Genomic DNA, 25551 nt, shown 5'->3' with positions numbered 1-25551 from the left:
TAGGCATCTTTTACTCAGCTTCGCATTTTTTATATACTGTTTTTTCTATGTGAGATTTCTTGTACTGTTTGTTCTTACATAATGCTATTGTGCATTTTTATATGTATTAAATAAACTTGTATATGTTTTAAAAGTAAAATGTTTCATATACAGGTATTTGTAGTCGCTTAGACCTCTATCCAAACCATTATATATATATATATATATATATATATATATATATATATATATATATATATATATATACTTCTATCCCTTTCTTTTTATGTCATTTCAGATAGAGATAAATGGATTAAATTGACGAATGTGATACTTGCGACATGTACCTATATATGTAAGAGTGTCTGCTATTTTGAATTTACCCAGAGCAATGTGGATGTTATACCCCATTCTCAGTGATGTCACACATAATTTATTTCCATTGATCCAAAACTCCAATTTATTACTTAGTGCAAAGAATTATAATGAGTGGGTAGATTCAGCAAAAGATAAAGGATTCTGAGGAGGAGAAATCAAACAAAGGAAATGTATTAAAAGGTCGGGATGCAAGAAAGCTTACTATCACCTTCAGGGAATCTACGGTAGGTCTTATAACAACATTTATCAAGTAACATATAATTTAAGTAAATACAAAAGAAAAAGAAAAACATACAGTTGCTGTACAGGCTTTTTAAATAGCTTTGTAAACAGAAAAGAATGAGTACATTATAATAGTACAATTTCATGTAATTAATGTAACAGTAAAGTTGTTAGTTCCTTGCTATTTATTTTATTGCACAATAATACAGGAATGGTTTTATTATAGGAGATTCGACAAAGTTTAAAATCCGAAAAACTAGGTTATTAGCTGTTTTTCTATGGTATTCAGTTTCTGAAGCTGTTGTAGATATCCATAGAAATTTCTATAGTCTGGCTTTGCTTCTTTTCCAGCAGGTGTTACAAGAAAAAACGAAGTTGCCTTTCTTGCATCTTGGTGATTTATTTCTATGTAGATCTCATCTGAGCGTATCCAGTTGTTTTGAACATTATGATCCTGGTTGTTCCATTCTTAATGATGCATATGAATGGTAAACTAAAAATAAAATACAACAATCATTAAGAATATGACTTTTAGAGTGCATTTTTTGCAGAACATTGTAATTGCTTAAAGATGCAGGTTTAGACGATCTCCTAGAATGGACAAGTTTAATTACATTTAATTTACAATTTTCTGTATTATGTGGCTTTTCTCCTGCTTTCCATAGTGATTTCCTGTAAAAAGTGGAATACATGTGCTTATCTATTTTTACTTATATATGTGTAGCATATATTACAGGGGATGCAAGTATTGTAATTTAGAACATAGAAATGAATTATTTAAAACATAAAACAGCTTGAATTGTAGCATTTTTTTTGCTTTTAGAAACAATTAAATTAATGTTAAAAAAAAAGTTACCTGAAAAAAGAACATCATATAGTTAAAATTTGTAAGTCTGTCAAAATGACGGCTTCTGCAATGTACTTTCACTTTGAGCTGTGACCATTTTTATTTTTACTTTGAGCTGTGACAGTTTTTAGCCCACACACTCTCCACCGCACCCCCAGTCCCTATCTGCTCCTATCTCAATCTCTGACTTCACAGCTCCCTTTCTTCATATACAGAAAGTTTGAAACAGGACAGTGTCCCTGCAGAAATTGCTTTCACTTTCTGTTATGACATATTTTAGCAAACAAAGGAGTAACTTGGTCTGTCGAGTGAACTCTAGTAGTTAATGGCGGTACTTCACCTCAGAGGCGAGGAGTAGTTAGCCATATATATATATATATATATATATATATATATATATATATATACAAATCCCTTGGCGCGGCACTCGGAGTGAGTGAATAATCAAGTACTCAGACGGAGATTAGTTTCATCAACGTTTCATTTCTCGGTGGAAATATCGTCAGGACAATCCTGACGATATTTCCACCGAGAAATGAAACGTTGATGAAACTAATCTCCGTCTGAGTACTTGATTATTCACTCACTCCGAGTGCCGCGCCAAGGGATTTGTATGTATGCTGACTGACTTTGCCAGCTGCGGGGGGCACCGGAGGCAGTTATCTTGTTTAATAGTGCCGGGTCTAACGCTGTTTATATATATATATATATATATATATATATATATATATAGATATATAGATATATACATATCTATATATATATATATATATCTATATATATCTATATATATAGATATATATAGATATATATATCTATATATATAGATAGATAGATAGATAGATAGATAGATAGATAGATAGATAGATAGATAGATAGATAGATTGATTGATAGATAGATATGTACTTAAAAGGCAAATGCAATGGTATGATGGTGTGATACAAGATAAAAATTGACATGTTGACCTGGTCATGTGTCAACCATTTTCATATCAATATGCACTTGTGCATGTCTACCATTTTTTTGTCTACCTAGACCAGTGGTAGCCAACTCCAGTCCTCGAGAGCTAACAACAGTTCACATTTTCCAGACATCCTAGCTGCTGCATAGGTGCACCCATTACTCACAGACACATTTTAAAAGATCCACAGGTGGAGCTAATTACTTCGCTTGTGATTCTGTGAGGAGATCTGGAAAACATTAACTGTTGGTAGCTCTCGAGGACTGGAGTTGGCTACCCCAGACCTAGACACAGGCAAAATTGTCACTGTTGAACCAATAAACCACATCCAAATTAAACTCTGTAGCAGTCTGTGCACATAGTAATGTATTTATATATTTCCTCCCTCCCATCTATTGTACATGACAAAATATACTGTCAACATGCATGCATTTATAAATTGGCTACTGTAATAGTTCTAAATTCTCAACTTCTGTAATTCTAGAGCTATATCCTTTTCTGTAAACTATCTAATATGTTTTAAGAAGCTTTAGATCACTGTGCATTACCCTCCTCTCCTCTTCAATACTAGTGACATAAGCTGTGACAAATATTTAATGAAGTAATAACTTTGTTACTGTAAGTAACAAACTTTGATATATGACACTGTTACAGTGCTTCGAGTATTTATTAGTTATAATACACAGAAAATTTAATTTTTAGCCTACAAGTAGAAGTCTAATATTACTTTATAAGTCTCCTTTACAAACTGCTGACACATCTCCTTTGTATCCTCTTGACCTATTTTAAGGAACATGGCTGCTTTCCAGTACTTGGTGCTTACCCTAAGCAAAAAGAGAGCATGTGGCATACTTGCCTACCTGACCCTCTCCATGCGGGAGAAATGCTCTGTTACTGTGCTTCCCTGGTAATGTACAGATGGAGCAGGTCTCATCTTGGCAGGGGATGGCGCTGGCGTCGCCAGCCACCATCCCCTGCCAGCGCCATGGCGATGGCGAGAAGGGGACGTGCGCGCACGAGAGACGCACGCGTCCCCTTCCGACGGCGCTTCCATCCGTTCCCCCGGGTCCACGCCGGCTTGCCGGCGGTAACCCGGGGTCCCCGCCGCCTGCCCGCACCCCCCCTAACCCCCCCTAACCCTGTCCGTCTTCCTGAGGCGGAGACGGACAGGGTTTCCGTCGCACTGGCGACGGAGACTGAGACGCGCGTGCGCGTGAGACGCACGCGCATCTCAGTATATTCGCTGGCGAGGCTGCTGGCGGGTCGCCAGCGGGGACGTTCTGACGATCCGCCAGCCAGGATGGGAAGTGCCCCATCTGTATGAATGCCAGCACCTGTGGTGAAACACCTTTACCTAGCTCCCAACAGGTGATGGCAATCATACATTACCAGGGAAGTCCAGGAACAGAGCATTTTCTCCCTGAAGGAGAGGGTCAGGTAGGCAAGTATGGCATGTGGTAAACTAACCAATTTCCCTCATCCTTTTTGATATTTATTTAAAACATAAATGAGTATAAACCAAGCCGTTAGGATAAATTGATTAATGAAATGATTCTAAACTAACCTACATGAAATGATTCTAAACTAACCTACATGAAATGATTCTAAACTAACCTACATGGTTCCACCATTTCCAATGTTCAGACTTATCTGAACTTCTCAGATTTAGAATGGTTTTAATATAGTGGTTACAAAGACAGGGAAGTGGGCATGCATCTTGAAATTATGGGTGAGATTTAATAGGATAAGAGATTCAGAAAGTGAGAGATCTGGTAAGAAATCTCCAGTTTTTTTAAAGCGGCAATCATTTACACTTCCAATAGCAAACTGGTTTTGCAGTATAAATGATTGCCGCTTCAAAAAATCTGGAGATTTCTTACCAAATCTCTCACTTTCTGAATCTCTCATCCTATTAAATATCACCCTATATGTGCACATAAAAAAGTTATGTTAGTCCACAGTTTTTGTGGTTCATAAATGACTTGGTCACATGGTTATTGTGTCCATCACGCTTGTATATTGGGTGTCAGAGTGAATAGTATTGGATAAAAAGGTAACACAAAGCTATTTTAAAATGTAAACTAATGAGATATTACCTCTTCAGCTGCTTGCTGTACTTTCTTCCTTTCTCGCAAATCCGTTGTTACATTATCACATGGTGTAGAGTACAGTTGGTTGACATGTTCCTCAACAGCATTGCTTATTTCATTAGGTAACAAATTTATGCCACTGAAATCTCCAAATATCTAATGGAAGAAAATGTTACTTAGTCGGTGAGGTGGTAATCTGTCAGCCTATCAGAAGCCATGTTTAGGAGATTATGTTAGTAATCCCTGGTTGCTATTTCTTCCTCTTGTCTGATAGAAACCCTTCTTGTTAATATTGCTAACCTGGGTATGCTCTCATCAGTCATCTTGTTCCCTCGAAAGATATCAATTGTTGGATAAACGCATCAAGGAGCTTATCTAGGTGACTCCAGTTAATTATACAAAAAACACCTCCTCTGCCCATTGTGGGTCCTGATTTACAATCTTTAAAAGCAAGACTTATCATGATGCATACGCATGTTTACACACAACTCTGCAATGCTACTCCCCACTAGACTGCACCTTCTAATGAGGTTTGCGGCACCAACATAATTACAAACATCTGGGAGCAGTGTTCTCTCTCCTGGGAAATCAGCACTACTTGATAAGCACTATTCTCTTGACTAATGGATGGAGCCTAATCTCCTGGTAACTAGGTGACTATTTAATACTAAAGCAATGCGAACAGCCAAAGATTATAAATTTCACCCAGGGTTACTATTAAGTGGTGCCTGCTCTGTGGGCAACATTCCTCTTTGTGGGCTATATTGTGCACTGCAGAGCAGCAGATTAGATGTGTTTTAAAAGTATAATCAATAATCAATCTTAAGATCGCTACAGAACCAATGCTTCCCTTTAAAAATACCAGGATACCGCCAGGAATAATACAAGTGCATACCTTTGAGTCTTGGGTGAGATCTATGTGGATCAGCTTTTTGAATATTCTTACATATTTGTGATTCATTGTTTTATAATAATATATTATAAATTATATAGGATATTGTCTATTTGGAAATATCTAATATTGGAAAGCTGCACACCAATGTTTGAGTTGTAATGTGTGACTAACTTTTTACTTAAGCTACTGAATATACATAAAATCCATATCAACAGCAGGTGTTTGACCTTGGCATTTTGCTGTAGTAGATAAATGAGATATAGGAACCCTCTCTACCCTATGGTCAATGACAAAGATAAGAGGGTATCCACTTAAACTAGAGGAGAGAGGGTTTCGTACTGTTAGAAGGAAGGAGTTCTTTACGGTGAGGGAAGTGAAGGTGTGGAACTCACTGCAAGTTGAGGTGCTAAATGTACAAGTACTTGATGGATAATAACATTCAGGGCTATAATCAGCAAGCTATGGTCTAGTGGGGAAATCAGCGGATAAAAAAGGCCATATCCAACAATCTGGTTATGCTGATGATAATATCAAAATGGGCAATCCTGGGTGGGTGATAATATCTAAATTTAGTCTAATGAGTCTAGTTAAACAGGTTGAACTTGATGGACAAATTTCTTTATTCGACGTTATCTACTATGTATGTTACTACTGTATGTCATGTTATTATGGAATCGATGTTTGGCAATTTAGAGATTTAATACTTACACTGGCTAAAACATTGATATTGAGCCAATGTAAAATTACATTCTAAAGTCAGACATTTTGTCAGATACCTGGGGCCAAATGTTATAGGATGTGAGAATCAGAAAGAGATTTTGGGAGAGTTTTCCCACTTTTATAAAACCAGGTTGATTGTGCCATGTAATTGATTGCCACGAATTGGTGATTGCCACTAATACCAAATCTATCAAAATCATGTTATAACAATACTTAAATAATATACAGATGATGATGATAAAAATAATAAATAAATAACTAAAATGTCTAGGTTTTCTATTGTAAAACAAAATAAATTAGAAGGGAGTAATGAGTCTGATAAATATAGTAATGTATTATGTCTACATTCTTCTGCATTGTTTTTTGCCATCTTCACATTAAAATGTGTATTCTTGCCATAATTAAACAACTCCTTTTTCTTGTAATGCAAAATGACATATATTCCTTGCTCTCTCTGCAATCCCATCCTTATTGTGTGCAGAAGTTTATTCCTTTACAAAATTTGGCCACAAATAAGGGTCCGAGAAGCAATATACTGTAAGTACCTAATATCCAGTTTAGGTGAACATTTTCAATAAGCCACAGCTTACAAACAGACATGTCTTTAATGTCATATAGATAAAATCTAACTAATAATTGATCAATGCGGTTTAGATCAAATCTGCACTTAATAAATGCAGTGTTTTTGAAAAGAATAAACAAAAAGAACACTGTGAACTTGACTTTATCTGAATTAATTATTTTATCCTACTTAAGATTCTGTATTAAGGGAGGGACAACAAGGCCGCTGTCCTGGCCAGGGCAGGTGACAGGGGGGGGGGTCAAAGGGGACACCTGTACCGGGCCTCAAGCTTGTGAAGGGCCCCAAGGTTCTGAGGCACTTAGGGACTGTAAGCATAGCTGCGGCAGTGCAGTGCCTAGCAATGGTTTATAAAGGCACCCCCCTGGGTCCTGTAAGGGTACTTAATCGGACCCTCCTCCAGTATTAGAGAATATTATTATGTTTCTTTTGTAACAATAAAAAAACACATTCAATATGCAGTATACTAATAATGTTTTGATTGAGGGGGTGGGGTTAGGTGGGGTTAGGGGGGCCCACCAGAGATATCAATGTACTGGGCCCCAAGATTTCTGTTGCCGGCCCTGGTCCTGGGGCCCTAACACATTAGGGGTCCTCAAACACTGTGTTTTCAATTGTAGGTAGGGCCGGTAGGACAATTAAGCAAGATATGCAAGCCTAAAGGGTGCTATGTGCCACCACTATGCTAAGCCTCACAATGGCTGGCAGAGTTGCCAGCTCACTGGGCTCCATATGACCAGTGAGTGACACAGAGTTGCTCCCCCCTTAGTTGTGCGCCATAACAGCAGCAGCTACAGGATGATGTGACTTCTGCAGAGTATTCCATGTGTGGGTTTCTCTCTCTGTTTTGGGAGGGGGCTTTCACAGCAATTTTAGTGCCCTAGACCCCACTACACATATTTTTGCCCTGCCTATTTAAAAACTTCCATACAATTTACTGCAGTGGTACTCAGTCCTCAGGACCCCACACAGTTCACAATTTCCAGGTCACCCAGGAGGTGCACAGGTGGATTCATTACTCATTGACATGTTTTAAATGATCCGCAGGTGGAGCTAATTATTTCACCTGTGATTCTGTGAGATGACCTGCAAAACATGCACTGTGTTGGGTACTAAAGGACTGACTTCGAGAACCTGTGATCTACTGCATTTATATTTGTATGTGTTTTACTTGTTAGTGTTCATATTTTTCAAACACATTTAACTAAGCAAAGAGAAATGTGGTGAGATAAATGGCTGAAGAGTCAATGGCTAGTACCAAAGTCAGACTTACACACAATACAGTATATAAGGACAAGGTGTATATTCTGTTGGAAATTTGGTGAGTTTTGGACAGAAATGTAAGGTTAAGGTACAGTAGGCAGGAGAGGAAGTATCTTACCTATCATAGACTTTTTACTTCAGAGTTTTGGCAATGTAAATTATTACAATACTACAAAGCAGATATTTATAATATACAGTCATGCTCACAAGTTTACATACCCTAGCAGAATTTGTGATTTTCTTGCCATTTGTCAGAGAATATGAATGATAACTCACAAACTTTTCTTTCACTCACGGTTAGTGGTTGGATGAAGCCATTTATTGTCAAACAAATGTGTTTACTCTTTTTAAATCATAATAACAACAGAAACTACCCAAATGACCCTGATCAAAAGTTTACATACCTCAGTTCTTAATATTGTGTATTGCCCCCTTTAACATCAATGACAGCTTGAAGCCTTTTGTGGTAGTTGTGGATGAGGCTCTTTATTTTCTCAGATGGTAAAGCTGTCCATTCTTCTTGGCAAAAAGCCTCCAGTTCCTATAAATTCTTGGGCTGTCTTGCATGAACTGCACGTTTGAGATCTCCCCAGATATGATATTGAGGTCAGGAGACTGACATGGCCACTCCAGAACCTTCTCTATATTCTGCTGTAGCCAATGACAGGTTGAGTTGGCCTTGTGTTTTGGATCATTGTCATGTTGGAACGTCCAAGTACATTCCATGTGCAGCTACCAGTATTCTGATAACATGCTGCATTCATCTTGACATCAATTTTGACCAAGTTTCCAGTGCCTATGTAGCTCACACATCCCCAAAACATTAGCGATCCACCTCCGTGTTTCACAGTAGGAATGGTGTACCTTTCATCATAGACCTTGTTGACTCCTCTCCAAATGTAATGTTTATGGTTATGGGCAAAAAGTAAAATTTTGGTCTCCTCACTCCAAATGACTTTGTTCCAGAAGTTTTAAGGCTTGTCTCTGTGCTGTTTGGAGTATTGTAAGCGGGATGCTTTGTGGCATTTGCATAGTAATTGCTTTCTTCTGGTGACTCAACCATGCAGCCCATTTTTCTTCAAATGCCTCCTTATTGTGTATCTTGAAACAACCACACCACTTTCTTTCAGAGAGTCCTGTATTTCAGCTGAAGTTATTTGTGGATTTTTCTTTGCATCCCGAACAATTTTCCTGGCAGTTGTGGCTGAAATTTTTGTTGGTCTACCTGACTGTGATTTGGTTTCCGCATAATTGATAATTTTTAACTTCTTAATTGGAGTTTGAACACTACTGATTGGTATTCTCAATTACTTGAATATCTTTTTATATCCCTTTCCTGATTTATACAGTTCAATTACCTTTTCCCACAGATCCTTTGACAATTCTTTTGCTTTCCCCATGACTCAGAATCCAGATATGTTAGTGCAGCACTTGATGAAAGATGCAAGGGTCTTTCAGGAGACCAAAAACTCACTGACCTTCTTTACACACACACTGATTCCAAGCAAACAGATCACAGGTGAGGATGGTTACATTTAGTAGCCATTCAAACCCGAGGCCAAAATCTTCAAGGTATGTACATTTTTTTATCAGGGTATTTGGGTAGTTTCTGTTGTCATTATGATTTAAAAAGAGTAAACACAGTTGTTTGACAATAAATGGCTTCACCCAACCACTAACCAGGAGTGAAAGAAAAGTTTGTGAGTTATCATTCATATTCTGTAACAAATGGCCAGAAAATCACAAATTCTGCTAGGGTATATAAACTTTTGAGCACAACTGTAGTCTTTGTAATTTTCATATACCTTATACAGTTAAAACTGTTGCTTATACTTTCTTTGATTATTGTTTAGTTTATAACATGTGGAATGGGTGGATATTGTAAATTGTATTTATGAAACATAAAAAAAGGTGTTCTAGGTTTTCCCTGGCTCTAGGTGAAATACGTGGTTTGAGTTTTGTTAATAGATCCTTACATAATGTACGAGTATAAAAATAGTTGTTGTGGTAAAATTTATCTGGTAGGGCAGGAAGTAGTTGAGATAACGCTCAAATATTTTGATCTTTTGAAAGATTTTCAAAGTAATTAATATTACATTGGTGTTGAATTTGGTTATTGAAAACATTCTAATAAAAACAGATCTTAAAAGGCATAGAAAATCTGAATTAATTTACTTGTACAGTACGTGTGAAGAAATATAATATTCTGCCCTTTATAAGCTTGTTTATTGAAAGATGTTGAACCATTAGGTGTCACTGGAAATGCTGTAACCTTTGCTGATGAAGATGAGAATTTAACTTTTTCCTAGTATTAATTTTGTAACATTCAAAGACATTAAACTCACTAGTTAAAAAAAGCGTAGTTCACAGCCAATTCGATTAAAAGACAAAACAACCCGGAGCATAAGCCTAAGAATACAGAGAAACTAATTTGTTTTTATTAAGAGAGGATAGATGGGCTGGACAGTTAAAAAAAAAAAAAAATCAAAGAAACCTGGGGCTAGAATTGCAATTCTAATTATATGACCTATTGTGTCACCTGCTATCATAGTAAATACAACTATCTATTAATGTAGATAGCAACACTTCAGAAACAAACACACATTTAACAAGAGTGGCACAGTAGTTGACATGCTCAATTTTGCACGATGCCCTTTAATCAACTCTTGTAAATGTAATGTGTGCTGCAATGCTTTTCAAACCGCCCATTATAACAGCTCAACGGCTTTAAGTCTTTGTATCTCTGCATAAACTATGATTTAAAAAAAAAATGCTTTCAAGAAAAGAAAGTAGACAAGTAGAAATTAAGAGTGCACAATTGTTAACAAGAAAAATCAAGATATTTTTCCAGCTTACAATACATTTTGCGGCAGATGTGGTTAAGTTATATGATATGATAGCTGTCATTCTTAAAATGTGGAACTTTCTGTCATTGTATCCATTTCCACATTGGTGATTTTATTTACCATACAATTCATATTTCATTTACCATACTTTACTTTTTATGAACACCTGTACAACCAAAACATAAATCACCTACAGTAGTATGTATAAGTTTGCGTACAGATGGCCTTCGTCACGTTTGAAAAAATAAACAATGGGATTCTCATCAGAGATGAAGCTAATTCCAGTAAGTATAATGGTAAGCAGTTTGCCTAAAGACCCATACACACATTTAGATGTGTGCTTAACTTTGTGCTAAGCGATTTAGGATAGGCTTTTTCCCTTTAACTTCCCAGAGTCTAGATCGCCCCTACATATGCAGCAATCTGTGCTAAGTGATCTGTGCTAAGCGATTTGTGCTAAGTAAAAAGTTATTTTAAATAGTAGATCACTTTCACTCATACGATTTAAACGACCTTGCTTTGTGATCTGACTAGATTTTGTCTGCATGTGCTAAACATCTGAGCCAGCGATTGTGATGCACGGGACAGTGCATCACCATAGCAATGGGGTGTACACATGGTGCAATTTGTGCCTAATTCTTAAGCGATCGTACCATGTGTATGCAACTTTAATGCAGTTAGTGTTGGCTGTGATGTTGTGAATTCAGTGCACTAAGGACAAGGCCACAGTGAAGATGCACCAATCAATATCAACTTAATGATGATGGCTATTATTTAATTGAATAAGTAAACTATTTAAGAATAATAATAGATGATTGGTCAAGCGGTTGAGGTTCCTGAACAAAGTGACAATTAGCATTGGGCTATGCCAAGTTATATTTTATATTATGCACTATAGCATGAACAGTTATGTAAAGTATTTAGGTCAGTGGTTCCTAAACATTTTTGAATGAGGGCGCCCCTGAGTATCAGACATTTTTTCAGGTCACCCCTAGGCCTAAAGTTTCCCATAGATAAAATAGGGAAAAAATATTAATAAGCAATTTCTGTTTTTATCTCATCCTTAGGGCCAGTTATGTGGTGATGGACAGGATTCACTTTTGTTTGTCTACAATTTTAAACATCCCACCTCATATGTGTACCTTAGCATGTAAAACCTTATACGTTTCTAAATTATCTAAATAACCTGAAATAAAGACTCGGAGGCATAGGTTGGCAGAATTGTTAGCTGATTTTATTTATAGCAACCTTTTAAACTAGATTGATTATTTTGTTTTTGAATTAATCTTAATTAATGGTGGCCAAGAAAGAACGGCTAACTACAAAACTCCACCCCAAAATCTGACGTAATCGTCCTAATCAAAACAAACGGTATCCAACTACACCACCCCATTGACTAACCACCAAGCCAGGTAGGATGCTGTCCCCGACACGGGTGATACAGCGAATGCCTAAGCCAATGAGAGGTGAGAGCACCGCAAAATAGGCCAATAAAAAATGGCAACCTTACACTAATTATGAACTAATTGAATAACTCTGCCGTTCTTTCCCGCCTATCAGCTAACGCGAATAACCCCATACCCCCCACCAAAAATTCAAACAAGAAGGGGAGGGAGGGCGGGAAATTCTGCAGGGAGAAGAGGTAGATCCCTCCTCTTCCTGCCCTATTAACATCAGCCCCTTTTGCCCCAGCCTATGCCCCTATTGGTCCCGAGTCACATGCTCCAGTGTGACACACTTATGGGGGATGTTTAATCCACTCCATTTTGACTGCTGGCATTACGTTATTCTAAACATCCCACCTCATATGTGTACCTTAGCATGTAAAACCTTATACGTTTCTAAATTATCTAAATAACCTGAAATAAAGACTCGGAGGCATAGGTTGGCAGAATTGTTAGCTGATTTTATTTATAGCAACCTTTTAAACTAGATTGATTATTTTGTTTTTGAATTAATCTTAATTAATGGTGGCCAAGAAAGAACGGCTAACTACAAAACTCCACCCCAAAATCTGACGTAATCGTCCTAATCAAAACAAACGGTATCCAACTACACCACCCCATTGACTAACCACCAAGCCAGGTAGGATGCTGTCCCCGACACGGGTGATACAGCGAATGCCTAAGCCAATGAGAGGTGAGAGCACCGCAAAATAGGCCAATAAAAAATGGCAACCTTACACTAATTATGAACTAATTGAATAACTCTGCCGTTCTTTCCCGCCAGAGCGGGGGATTTCTATGAGAAATCCCACCGCCCCGCCACCATCTAGACTAAGGAATCGATAACCCCCAGCAGACCCTCCAGGAATATAAAAAGACCCTCACTCACTAAATGAACCCCATCGGGTCGATAGAGATGCTGACCACCAAACCTAATTCTAGCATGGGTGACCACAGCCCCCCCGTTGGTAAGCACCCATCGAGCCACGGCTGCATTAAGTTTCTTTCTTGCTTCGTCGATCGCCCTGGGATCCCTAGCCCCTCTCCAACAAATCCGTGGAATTACGTAAGACCACACAATGGTGCAAGACGGCCAAGCAGATCTGATGGCAGCAAGATCTTCTAAGATCAAGCTCCGCAGCTCTAACTGGGACAACATCCCGAGGTCGTTGCCACCCAAATGTATTGCTAGAACCGCTGGCAACCCATAGCGACGAACGTTCGCCATAAGGAACGTCCGTAGGTCCCTCCAGAGCATGCCCCTAACCCCTAACCACCTTACTACTTGGGAGCAAGCGAAAGACGGACCCTCGCCTGCGGAAACTGACCTGGCTGCCCAAAAAATAAAGGAATGGCCGACTACCCAGATTTTGAGCCTATCGAATCCCAGACCTAAGGAGAGAAACGTAAACAAAAGGTGTAATTAGATTGGGTTCTGAATGAGAATACATTATTATTAGGAGGATCTGCCAAAAAGAAAAAATTAATTTGATTTGCATTTTGCATGAGGCACAGTAATTTAAGGTGCCAATAGACATGCTCCAATCACAATTGGAGCCATACCGGGACACAAAGGGTAAGAGACAAACAAGGGAGGGTAAGGCATGGAAAGGTAAAGGAATGACGGGTGTACTCGGCCGGAGAAAAAACGACTGGACCTGCTGAGGGACTATTAATTAGACTATAATCAAATTGGTGAACCGAATTCAGTCCGTCAGGTCAGGCAAAAAGCGAGAAAACTCCGGACGCTGGCCCAACAGCAGAGCGTAGCTACACCCCGAGTAGGGAGGACACAGGGTTGGGGAAAACAAATGACCAATCAATTCCGCAGGCAGACACAAGGACACACAGGCACAGGCAAACCTTCAGGGCAGGAGGTGAGGTCTAATATATCTCCTATAGCTCACCGAGCGCCATCTGCCTAGGGACTTGATGTCAGCAACTGGCCAGCCAGCCGCTGCGGCCGAGGTAGCGGCGCCAATTCGAAAAGAGTGGGTACCAAAGTCCTTAGGGGACAGACCCAGTCTCACCAGGCAGCGCCCCAGCATCCAACGAAATTGATACACCGTCAGAGGTGACCCATTATAATGTAAGAGCCAGGACCCATCAACAGATGGCCTGACTTCCGCGTACAGGGATGCTAAGGCAACTGGGCAAACGGAGGCCGGACGTACCGGTGTCAGAGAAGCCCACCTACCCCTGGCTGACTGGTCAGTTTTAGATCTCCTAATCCTAAACCATAGGGCCCTACTGTCTAACCGAATGTCTGATACTAGTAAAATAGCTGGGCGGGACCTAGCAGGAGCAACTAACTCTGAAATTCGAAACGCACCATGAAACGCCATGGAAAAAGCTAAACTAAATAACAAGGTTTCAAAAACGGAATCTGCGGAATGGCCTATTTCACCTACTAAGGCTGCAAGGAGAGACGCGTCGATGGGCCTACGGGAGTCTGGACTAACGGGAACCACACGTGACCAACCCTTCATCGCCTTGACCACCAGGAAACACTTAGTAAAGTCAGGAAGACCTTTTAGCCTCGCAAAGAAAGCAATCCCCGCCAAGTAGCGCGCTGCCACTGCCCTGGATTTTCCCGTGCAATACAGCGACCACAGAAAGGACAACAAAAGACGCTGCCCCCGCCTACCTGACTGAGAAGCCCCGCCCGCGAAAGACTCCCACTCCGTCCAAGCCGCCCGATAGTTCCTAAGTGTCGAAGGGGCCAACGAGGATTCGGCTAACCCCTCCAGTCCGGCCCGATCACCTGCCAAACATAAGAGGGGCAGGGCACCCCCACCAAGTCAGCTTGAGGAGCTAATTCCCTAAAGCGCCGCCACTGGAAGCGGGAAATAGCATCAGCAATCTCATTCTCGACCCCCGGGACGTGACGGGCTCTAAAAAGGATGTTATGGCGCAGACATTGTAGCGAGAGTTGCGCAAGCAAGCGGAGCACTAAGAGTGACTTCGCCTTCTGGTGGTTAATGGCGTGAACCGCGCTGAAATTGTCGCACCAAAACAAAAGGTTTCTATTAGCCAATTGGGAGCCCCAGATCTCCATAGCAACCATGATGGGGAAGAGCTCTAACAACAGAAGGTCCCTAGTAAGACCCCTCTCAAACCAATCACTGGGCCATCTTTCGGCACACCAGTGACCCGCCAGAAAACAGCCGAAACCCAAGGACCCCGAGGCGTCCGTGAAGAGCTGCAGCTCGGTATTGACCACTGCGGGGGCCAACCATATCCGCACCCCGTTGAAATCCTCCAAGAATGAGGACCAAACCGCCAAGTCACGCTTAATCTCAGCTGAGAGGCGAAGTAGGTGGTGCGGCTTGTGGACCCCCGCAGTGGCCCGTTCAAACTTCCTGCAAAATAACCGCCCCATGGGGATGACCTTGCAAGCGAAGTTAAGCTGACCTAGCACCGATTGCGCCTGGCGTAGAGTGACTTTTTCCCTGTCCCTACACAGCCTTATGGCCTCGCACAGCTTAGAGACCTTATCGGGGGGCAAGCTACATAGACCCTGCACTGTGTCGATCTGAATTCCCAAGAACGACAAACAGGACACAGGGCCCTCAGTTTTATCGTCCGCAATAGGGATGCCGAACCGCCGGAAAAGGAACTGTAGGGACAACAACAGCTGGGCACAGCGGTCGGAACCAGCCGGTCCGACACATAAGAAATCATCGAGGTAATGAGCGATCCCGCTCTCCCCCGATGACTGTTCTACGCACCAATGCAAGAAGGTACTGAACCGTTCGAAAAACGCACAGGATACCGAACACCCCATCGGCAGACATTTGTCGATGAAATACTCCTCTCCTATGCGGAAGCCCATGTACCGAAAAGCATTGGGGTGCAGTGGGAGCAACCTGAAGGCAGACTCAACATCCACCTTGGCCATGAGTGCCCCCCGTTCAAACGACCTCACCATGGCCAAAGCGTCATCAAAGGACTGGTACGTCACTGAGCAACACTCGGCAGGAATAGCATCGTTAACGGAGAACCCCGCAGGCCAAGATAGATGCTGTATGAGCCTGAACTTCCCTGGGGCTTTTTTAGGGACAACCCCGACCGGTGATATGACAAGGCCTTCCATTGGAGGCCTGGGGAAGGGGCCCACCATGCGTCCCAGCTGAACCTCTTTAGTTACCTTTTCCAACAGCACAGAAGGGAGAGAGCGCGCAGATTGCAAGTTCCTAAACGCCCCTCCCCGCACCTCCCCCTTCACGGGAAGGCGAAATCCAACACTAAACCCCTCTCTCAAGAAGGCCGCCGCTTCCCGGTCCGGGTAAGCCAGGAGCCATTCCTCCATAGCCTCTACCCGGACAGGCGTAGCCGCCCTAGCGAGAACCCCCAGACCCAGCTGGCTTGGGGGCAGAGCCGGCACCCGCCCCTCTAGAGGGACGGGCCCCCCGAAAGCAATTTGCTGCCGGGTGGTTCCCCGAACAGGTAATGCAAGCATGTTTGTAGCGGCATCGGGTGCCCAGCTGACATACTGCGTTATTAAAAGCAAAGCATTTGCCTTTAGCGGCTCCCAGTGGGCCCAGCTTCCCCGCCCCAGTGAAACGGCGAGCGGCAGGGGTCTCCGCTGCCGTTCGATGCTGGGGAGGGGGAGCTGACGTGGAAGGGGTGGAGGCTGCAGTGGACTCAACAGTGTCCAGATGCACACGAGCCACCTCCATCCAGACCTCCACATCCTTACAGCCTAAATCCAGAATGTGCAAACAATCCTGTTTGCGCCGGAACTGGTCGTCGTAAGTACGCCAAGCAGTGCCCCCATATTTCCGCTGCATCTCGTGGACCATATGTATATAGCGTATTACATTGATGTGTTCCTCCGGCCTGTCCTCCAAATAGCAGGCTGCGAATACGCAGAAACCTGCCAGCCAGTTGTCAAAGGATCGGTATGCCTCCGATCCCATGCCGCCCTTCTCCTTGGCGGCCTTAAAGGCCTTCTTGGTGTCCTCAGTCAGGCTGAACACATCAACATAATCGCCCTTCGCTATCTTTCGCCTGCAACTCTCACGCAGCCCCCGCAACACAGCGGTGTAGTCACAATGGACTACACCTGGCAAATTCCGCCTCTTCCTCTCCCTGCGGGACAAGGCCGCAACCTTCCTTCTCTTGACCTGACTAGCTCGCCTCCCAGCCTCTTTCTTAGCATACTTAGCCGCGCGCTTGCGGGCCTTTGCCGCGCTGCCAATGTCAGACCCGCCTGCAGAAGAGGAAGAGGACGTGGAAGAGTGGGTTCCATGTGAACCCCCAGATGAGGAACCCCCGTCAGACCCTTCATCATACTCCAAAGAGTCCTCACCTGGCCTGTCTGGCTGTGCCGCCCACGTATCATCATCATCATCGACATCATCCAGATCGCCGTCCGCGACGTCAGCCTCGCCATCCTCTTCCAGCGGTTCAGCCCAATCATCATGTACGGGAACTCTTGGCCGAGCGGACCTCCGGGGGCACCCTCGGGACCCACCTCTGCGTCTAGACGCTATAGGGGAATTGGTACCCTCCTCCATCTCGGCCACTGCTGAACCCATGTCACGGAAAGCCCGCATGAACCTGGAGCAGCCAGGTATGGGCCCCCTTTGGGACCCGGAGGACCTACCTCCCCTATGGGCATTACCCTCACTCTCCTGGGGAATGCTATCTGCCAGGGGCGCTAGGGCACTGGCGACAGAGGAGAGGGCAGCGGAAAGAAAGGAAGGATCAAAGGCCGGGGCGGGAGCCCGGGCCACAGGGCCACGGCCTGGGCCAGAATTAGGCCCTGACCTACCACTGCGCCTGGAGGGCCCCGCGTCCCTGCCTACAGTCCTCCTCACTAAGTCCGCCCAATCCTCATCCCCTTGATCCCCAGGGTCCATGTCCCAATCCCCGCTGGGGGCATAGGCCTGTAGAGGGGCCTGTGCTGCAGACACCCTCTGCCTCCCCCTGGCTAGCCCAGCCGCTCTGCTACCAGCCCGTTCAGCTCCCCCTTGAGCTGCGTCTGAGTGCTCCTGCTGAGACCCCCCGCCTCTTCTCCCTCGCCTCCGGGGTTCAGGCTCCTGCACTTGTGGCGGAGGCCCCCGCGCCCTATATGCGGGAGCCCCGCGGCGAGTCAGCCTTCCCACCCCGTCGGCGGCAGCCGCGCGTCCCGCTACCCGTCCCCCAGACGCCGCACATGGAGAGCGGCCACCACGGGCGCCCCGTACAGACGCGGTCCCGCCGCGTGACGTCATCGCCGCGCGCCCGGCAGCCGCCCGTGGTGTAGGCCGCGTCGCCGCCGGCACTAGGCCTGGATCGGCGGGCGCCGCCCCACGGGTCCTACGCCGCACAGGCGGCGGCAGCTGAACAACAGGAGGGGGGACAACATCCGGGGAACCCGCGGCGCCGCCTCCGTCACCGTCTAAGAAGCGGGCGGGTGCGCGGGCGGATCGCCGTGGCCTGGACGGAGGAGCCATAACAGCACAGGCAAGAAAGCCCTCAGGTGGGGAGCCGCAACAAGCCGCGAGATATTGCTATGGGCACCGGGTATCAGGTCTGGGGATGGGACGCTCAGGGAAGCACGTCTACTCACTTCAAATTCTGCAGGGAGAAGAGGTAGATCCCTCCTCTTCCTGCCCTATTAACATCAGCCCCTTTTGCCCCAGCCTATGCCCCTATTGGTCCCGAGTCACATGCTCCAGTGTGACACACTTATGGGGGATGTTTAATCCACTCCATTTTGACTGCTGGCATTACGTTATTCTTCTATTACTGTACATTGGTCATAAATAATTTTGAATTGGTCATGGACCACCAATCCAGGGCACCCCTGCAAGTCCTCCAAGGCAGCCCAGGGTGCCACGGCATGCAGTTTGGGAATCACTGATTTAGGTGTTTAAATACATTTCAAATGATTATGCCATCACTTATGAAGTATCACCTTTGCTACTGCTTTAGTGTTTAATTCTAGTGATATACAATATGATGGGCATACCTCAACAATAGCTCCATCAGGTAGACGAAGGAACTGACGATAGAGGTCCCGGAAGCCTCTTAGATGAACGGTGTAAATAAGTATGTGTGTAGTTATATCTTTTGAGATATCCTCATTACTTGTTGAATCTTGATGGTCCAGATGCTGGACCTCAGTAGTTACTTTTTTCCATATGTAATCATAGACTGTGACCTAGACAACAAAACCACTTATAATTAGTACTTGTTATTACAATAAACTCATCGTACAATATAAAAAAAAAAAAATCATTTAACATTTGATAATATTTTATAAACATTAAGGACCATATGTATCAAGCTTCAAAAAAGTGATAAAATGGAGAGTGATAACTAGCCAATCAGCTCTGAACTGCCAAGGTTTAGGCCGGGTTTGAAAAATGACAAGTAGGAGCTGAATGACTGGCTGTTTATCATTCCACTTTTCGAACCTTTATAGATCTGGAACTAACACTTATTTAAATTAAGAATTTGTTGATGTTGCATCTATAGGTGCCAGCGGGGGATATGGTCATTTGGTTGACCTATAGATGGTCGACAGTCATTAGGTCGACACCACTGGGTCAACATACTGCAAAGTCGACAGGGGTCTAGGTCGACATGTCATTATGTCGACACAAGCATTAGGTCATTTACTGTCTAGGTCGACAGTCAAAAGGTTGACATGGGGTTTTTCACAGTTTTCTGAGCTGACATGTGCCAACAGGTGGTATTTCATGCCCTACCGTCCACTAGGGTGTGGTGGGAGAATAAAATAGTGTGCCGACCGCAGCGGGTTAAAAAAACAGTGAAAACCCCCATGTGGACCTTTTGACTGTCAACCTAGACCATATCGACCTAATGCTTGTGCCGACCTAATGACCTGTCGACCTTGTCTCATGTCGACCTAGACCCCTGTAGACCTTGCAGTATGTTGACCCAGTGGTGTTGATGTAATGACTGTCGACCATCTTTAGGTTGACCATACAATCCATCCAATCTCCCATCTCGACCACTCTCTCTTCTGCACGGATCACTAGCTCCCATTCACTATTACATGACTTTCATCGGGCTGCTCCCATCCTATGGAATGCCCTTCCACGCACAATAAGACTCTTCACTAGCCTTCCAACTTTCAAGTGTTCACTGAAAACTCACCTCTTCAGGCAAGCCTATCATATTTAAGTTCTACATGAATAACCCTCTGAGGCACTTATGTATTATATAGCTTTTCTTCTTGACTTGCAACTTGGTGGGACTGCTATGCTATTACTGGTGCCTGTCCTTGTGTTTCCCTTTTATGTCCCTATAGATTGTAAGCTTGCAGCAGGGCTCTCCTAAGTCTGGCTGTTGTTACCCAGTTTGTTTTATCACTGTCTACTTTTGTAAAGCGCAAACTGAATCTGCTGGGCTATATAAGAAACTGTAAATAAATAAATACCCGCCGATAGTGCAACACAAGACAACTGTGACAGAAAGACAGACTTTTTTGTTAATGTATTGGGCTTGCATTAGTCATTTAGCAGTTCAGTTTTGTGTAAACCAAACACGAACTTTGGTGCTCTGAGTTAAACCAAAAGTTCTGAACTTGGATCTGAAAACCAAATCGTGCGTCTTTTGAATGGCATGTAAGCTTCTCCCTCATTATTTCAGGAGCCATTTCACACCGGGAATGTATTTTATTGATGTTAAAAATACTGTAGAAACAAAAAACAGGTTCACATTAAATTATTTTATCTGTTTTATAAATAAATAAAGGTACGTGTTTCCTAGCAGGGCGCCAGCGATTTTAATTGTGACCAAATCGCATGCGATGCGATGCGACGCGACCGACCCAATTTTTACATTGGAACCAATGTTAAATGGTCCGAGACCTGATTTTACATTGGCCCCAATGTTAAATGTCCCCCAGACCCCATTTTTCATTGTATGCCCCCCCATTGTTAACGCCACGCCACGATCAACGTCAACCTGAAGCGTGGCGCGCGCAGCGAGCCCGCAAGGGGTGGCGGTACGCGTCCTCCGACCTTTTCATACCCCCACTATCCACGTCGGCATGGAGTTGTTTCTATATAGTGTGGCGAGCGCACTGAGCCCGAAGCGTGGCGAGTGCACGCGCATTATTTCAGATGTATTACGCGTCCGCTCGCCACGCTTCGGGCTCACTATATGAAATCAACTCCACGCTGACGTGGATATTGGGGGTATGAAAAGGTCAGAGGATGCGTACCGCCGCCCCTCGTGGGCTCGCTGCGCTCGCCACTCTTCGGGTTGACGTTAATCGTGGTGTTTTGTTAACAATGGGGGGGCATTTGACATAATTAACCATCAGGTCTGGGGGGCATTTAACATTGGGTCCAATGTAAAATCAGGTCTGAGGCAATGCTCCCTCTAATTTTACGAAGGCTGTGTGCGGCTAAAGATTTTGGCTGGCAACTTTGGAAGGAAATTTTTATTTTTGTGCGTCACATATATAACTGGAAAATGACATTCAGCATTTGTGTTAACTTTACTTCAAAATGATATTAAACATTTAAACATTCAAAACACTGTAGTTAATGGGTGAAACACAAATGAATTGAGTCCACAACTGCAAAAAGGGACCACTGCTGCTTTGTGCGCTCTGTTGTGATGTCTGTGCACTTGCTCGGCAAGCTGTGTGCGCGCACACGTGCGCACAGCTTAGAGGGAACACTGGTCTCAGGGACCCTTTTTACATTGGGTCCAATGTAAAAATCGGGTCGGTCTATTGTTTTTTACATTTTGTATTATAATGGCATGCGATGCGACCGATTTTCAAAGTGCGTTAAAAACGTCTTTAAAGCCCGAAAATCGGGTCGGTCGGGTCCCATCGCATACCTTAAGTTAAGGTATGCGATGGGACCCGACGGGCGCCGTGCTAGGAAAGTACCTAAATAAAGAACAATCCATATCCAAAAGCAAAACTAAAAACCTAAACACAGGGTGTGTACATAGCTCTCATTTATAGTACTTTTATTTTGATCAAAGGCTGGATTTGTGTCTAAAGTATGAATAAATATTTTTCACAAATTTGGCTAAATTGGAAACCCATTTCCCTACTGCTGCTTCATTGCAGTAGTACCAAGGGGGGGGGGGGGATCTAATTACCTGGGCCAAGGTCTGATATGAGTGTGGCCCCCCTATTACCTGGCAGTGGCAGCTCTTCTCAACCCAGTACATGCAGCTGTGGGCTGGGCTGTGGTGTGGCTAAGGTGAGTAAAGTGCTATTTTTCCCCCTGTATTTTATTTTAAGGATGCATGGCGACTCTACCATGATTAGGCCATACCCTCGAAAAGTACTTGAACCTGGCCAGGCTCTCTACTGCCCTGCTTCTTTGTATCATAAAGCACTGGGGGGTAGATTTATTAAGCTCGGTGAAGTGATAAACTGTCTGGTTTTTATCACCGGCCAATCAGGTCCTACCTGTGAAGTTACAGGCTTGGTTTAAAACATGACAGGTAGGAGCTGATTGGCCGGTGATAAAAACCAGACAGCTTATTGATTTATTAAGCTTCACCAAGCTTTATAAATCAACCCCTGGGTTCCTTACTCAAAAGCAATGTAAAATCATCATACAGGTGTGTATTAATTCACCTAGCATGTTTGTGAACTAATGGGGGAATTTAGTTGGACATAAGGTTTAGCAATCAAAAAAATACCCAATGATGAAGTTACCTGGCCATGGTGGTAAACAGTGGTAAAACAAAATTGGCTAATAACAGTCATATAGGTAGAAGAGCCCAGCTTGCAAGCTTAAAATCTATAGGTAAATAAGTATTGATATAGGACGGATGTTCTAAAGTTTATAATGATGTTAGTGGGCTGCATGATATGGTCACACAGCAATATAGGCCTTAGCTGAAAGGATGAAAAAGTGATGAAAGAGAAAATATGTGAGTATATGTGTGAAAATTTAATTGATTATAAAGGTTTTTTGGGGGGCTCCAGAATTTGATAAATATACCTGAAGGGGGAGTTAAAATTTGGAAACTAGAGAGTCTTTTTTGCATCAGAGGGCATTTAATTCCTGGTGCAGCATGAAGAAGATACTGCAGTCATGAATGGCAGTGAAAACTCAGTGTTGACAAGAGACACAGATGTGAAGAGGGCGGTTTGGAGATAATTTGAAACAAACAAAGAGATGTACATTGGTGTCATTTAGAGTAAAAACCATTTAGTTTTAGAATACAGGTAACCATATGCTCAATATGTTGGGAGCAGATTTGATCCTGATGGCGACCACTAGCTTCTCTGGTGAGTCTCTTTAGGGAAGAGACACACCAGAGAAGCTAGTGGTCGCAATCAGGATCAAATTTTCCCCCAACATATTAAGCATAACATCTCCAGTTCCACATTTCTTCCAATTCTGGAAAGGACACAATATTGATACATACAGCGGACATCAGTGGAAGGATTTCCCTATTGGTAATATACTATATATTTGGGCTACTCTGTGACAACTGACTTTTAATCTACCCATGAAATTACCACTCAAAGTCACTTTGTGACCTGTTCCCCCATCCTTTATTTTCATTTTTATTTTTAATTTATTCATTACTTCAGTTGTTCTATTGTTTTTTATTATTAGAGTTTATAAATGTTTATAATTTTATAACGTCTGGAATAATTACTCAGCCAGCGCTGGCTTACCATATTTATTTCTCTTTTTGATAATTAGGGGATTGACAACCCCCCAGCCAGCTGCTGATAATAGCGCCCAGCCCCCCAGGACAACCCCCCAGCCATCTGCTTTTTTCTTTCTATTAGATAACCCTCTGATAGCTGCTGCTAACTGCCATATCATTACCTGACAGATCACTGTCTCCAGCAAACTGGTGCAGATTACTACAATATGGCTGAACCCTAACACTGGAACTGCTCACCCAGCAGCTCCCCTTTCCCAGTAGCCTCAGCTGGGGACACCTGAACACTATTGTGGTAGGACCCACATAATCCGGTAATCATGGTCAGAAAAACCCTATTACTCACTGGCCACAAGGCCCCAGATGCATCCTAGTCACCCAAACAGGACATCCTCACAGTATACCAGACCCCATTAACTCTACCTGCTGAACCTAACCTAACCCAGCTGAACCTAACCAAGCTGCTAAAATGCTAGAACAGGAAACAGCACCACACCCCTAAGCACACACCACCCCAACAAAAGTAGACACAATACTTTCCCATTCAGTTATCAAACCAAAGAAAACTGGCCTCCATCATGCACCAAATCTACCCACTACAACAAAGCTCACCCACTACAAGTGTGGTGGTACTGGTTGGTATGGTGTACCTTTTAGAAATATGTTGCCGGTACCCCATTCCAGTGGGTCTTATTCTGATGACCAGGCTGCCTCATTGAGATGGCAGGGCCATGGTTACTGCTATCACAGTGGACAGTAACACTATCTGCGCAAGCGCAGATGGGTGTAGTTTCCAGCAGTCAAAATGGTCATGGGTGGGCTAATGTTCATCTTCCTTTCCTCATGCCAGAAAATGCAAGGGAAGATGCTGTGATGGTTGTAAACTTAACTCACAGATGGGGCATGCCTCTTCTTTGCTGGGAATCGCCAGAACGTCAGCGCTGGTGATCCGCCAGCAGCCTGCCTCACCATCTGACTGAGACGCACGCGCGTCTCAATCTCCATCGGTTGGGCGATGGGAACCCTGTCCGTCTCCGCTTTAGGGACGGACAGGGTTAGGGGGGGAGCGGGCAGGCGGCGGGGACCCCGGGTGACGGCCGACAAGCCGGCGGTGACCCGGGGGAAGCGCTGGAAGCGCCGTCGGAAGGGAACGCGCACGCATCTCGTGCGTGCGCATCCCCTTCTCGCTATAGAGATGGTGCTGGCGGGGGATGGCGGCTGGCGTCGCCATCGCCATCCCCTGCATAGATGGGACCTGCCCCATCTGTAATGTAAGTGTGGATCAGCCATGAGCTGTGTAATTCAGTGTGAGAGATAATTTTCCCCTTGGAGTATTCTGGGGGTGGGAGAATAGTCATAGTACCCCATCATTTACTTCTAATATGTATAGGGGGTTATTCGGACCTGATAGCTGTAGAGCCCTGCAAGCAGGTAGTTGCCCCAGATAGAGTGAAATACTGCCCTGTGCAAGTCTGTGCAAAAAATGTATCCAATCACCGGCCAGCTGCAAATCCATTCGCAACTCGCTAACCATAAAATTATTTTTCCAGTTTGAGAATTGTTAGTAACTCTGACCCTTCCACAACTCTGCGACAGAGACAGTCTTATCGAGGCCAGAGCTGACGTCACACACCCTCCCTGAAAATGCCTGAACGCGTCTGCATTTTCCAGACTCTCCCATAAAATGGAAGGTTACCAGCCC

General features: G+C 43.6%; 1 protein-coding gene across 1 annotated transcript in view; it reads right to left on the bottom strand.

Moving 5' to 3' along the window:
* Positions 1-458: 458 nt before the first annotated feature.
* LOC146005725 (uncharacterized) overlaps positions 459-25551 on the bottom strand; it is a 286436-nt gene continuing 261343 nt past the window's right edge. The window contains exons 24-26 of the mRNA XM_083145153.1: positions 19189-19380; positions 4485-4634; positions 459-1072 (exon numbers count right to left, since the gene is read on the bottom strand). Coding sequence (XP_083001279.1) covers positions 1049-1072; positions 4485-4634; positions 19189-19380 — 366 coding nt within the window. The 3' untranslated portion in view covers positions 459-1048. The remainder of the gene's footprint in view (positions 1073-4484; positions 4635-19188; positions 19381-25551) is intronic.

This window comes from Crinia signifera, chromosome 5, assembly GCF_055691185.1.
Source record: "Crinia signifera chromosome 5, ASM5569118v1, whole genome shotgun sequence".
NCBI lineage: Eukaryota > Metazoa > Chordata > Amphibia > Anura > Myobatrachidae > Crinia > Crinia signifera.
Note: the sequence above shows the minus strand (reverse complement) of the source record. Positions and strands in the feature narration are given on the sequence as shown.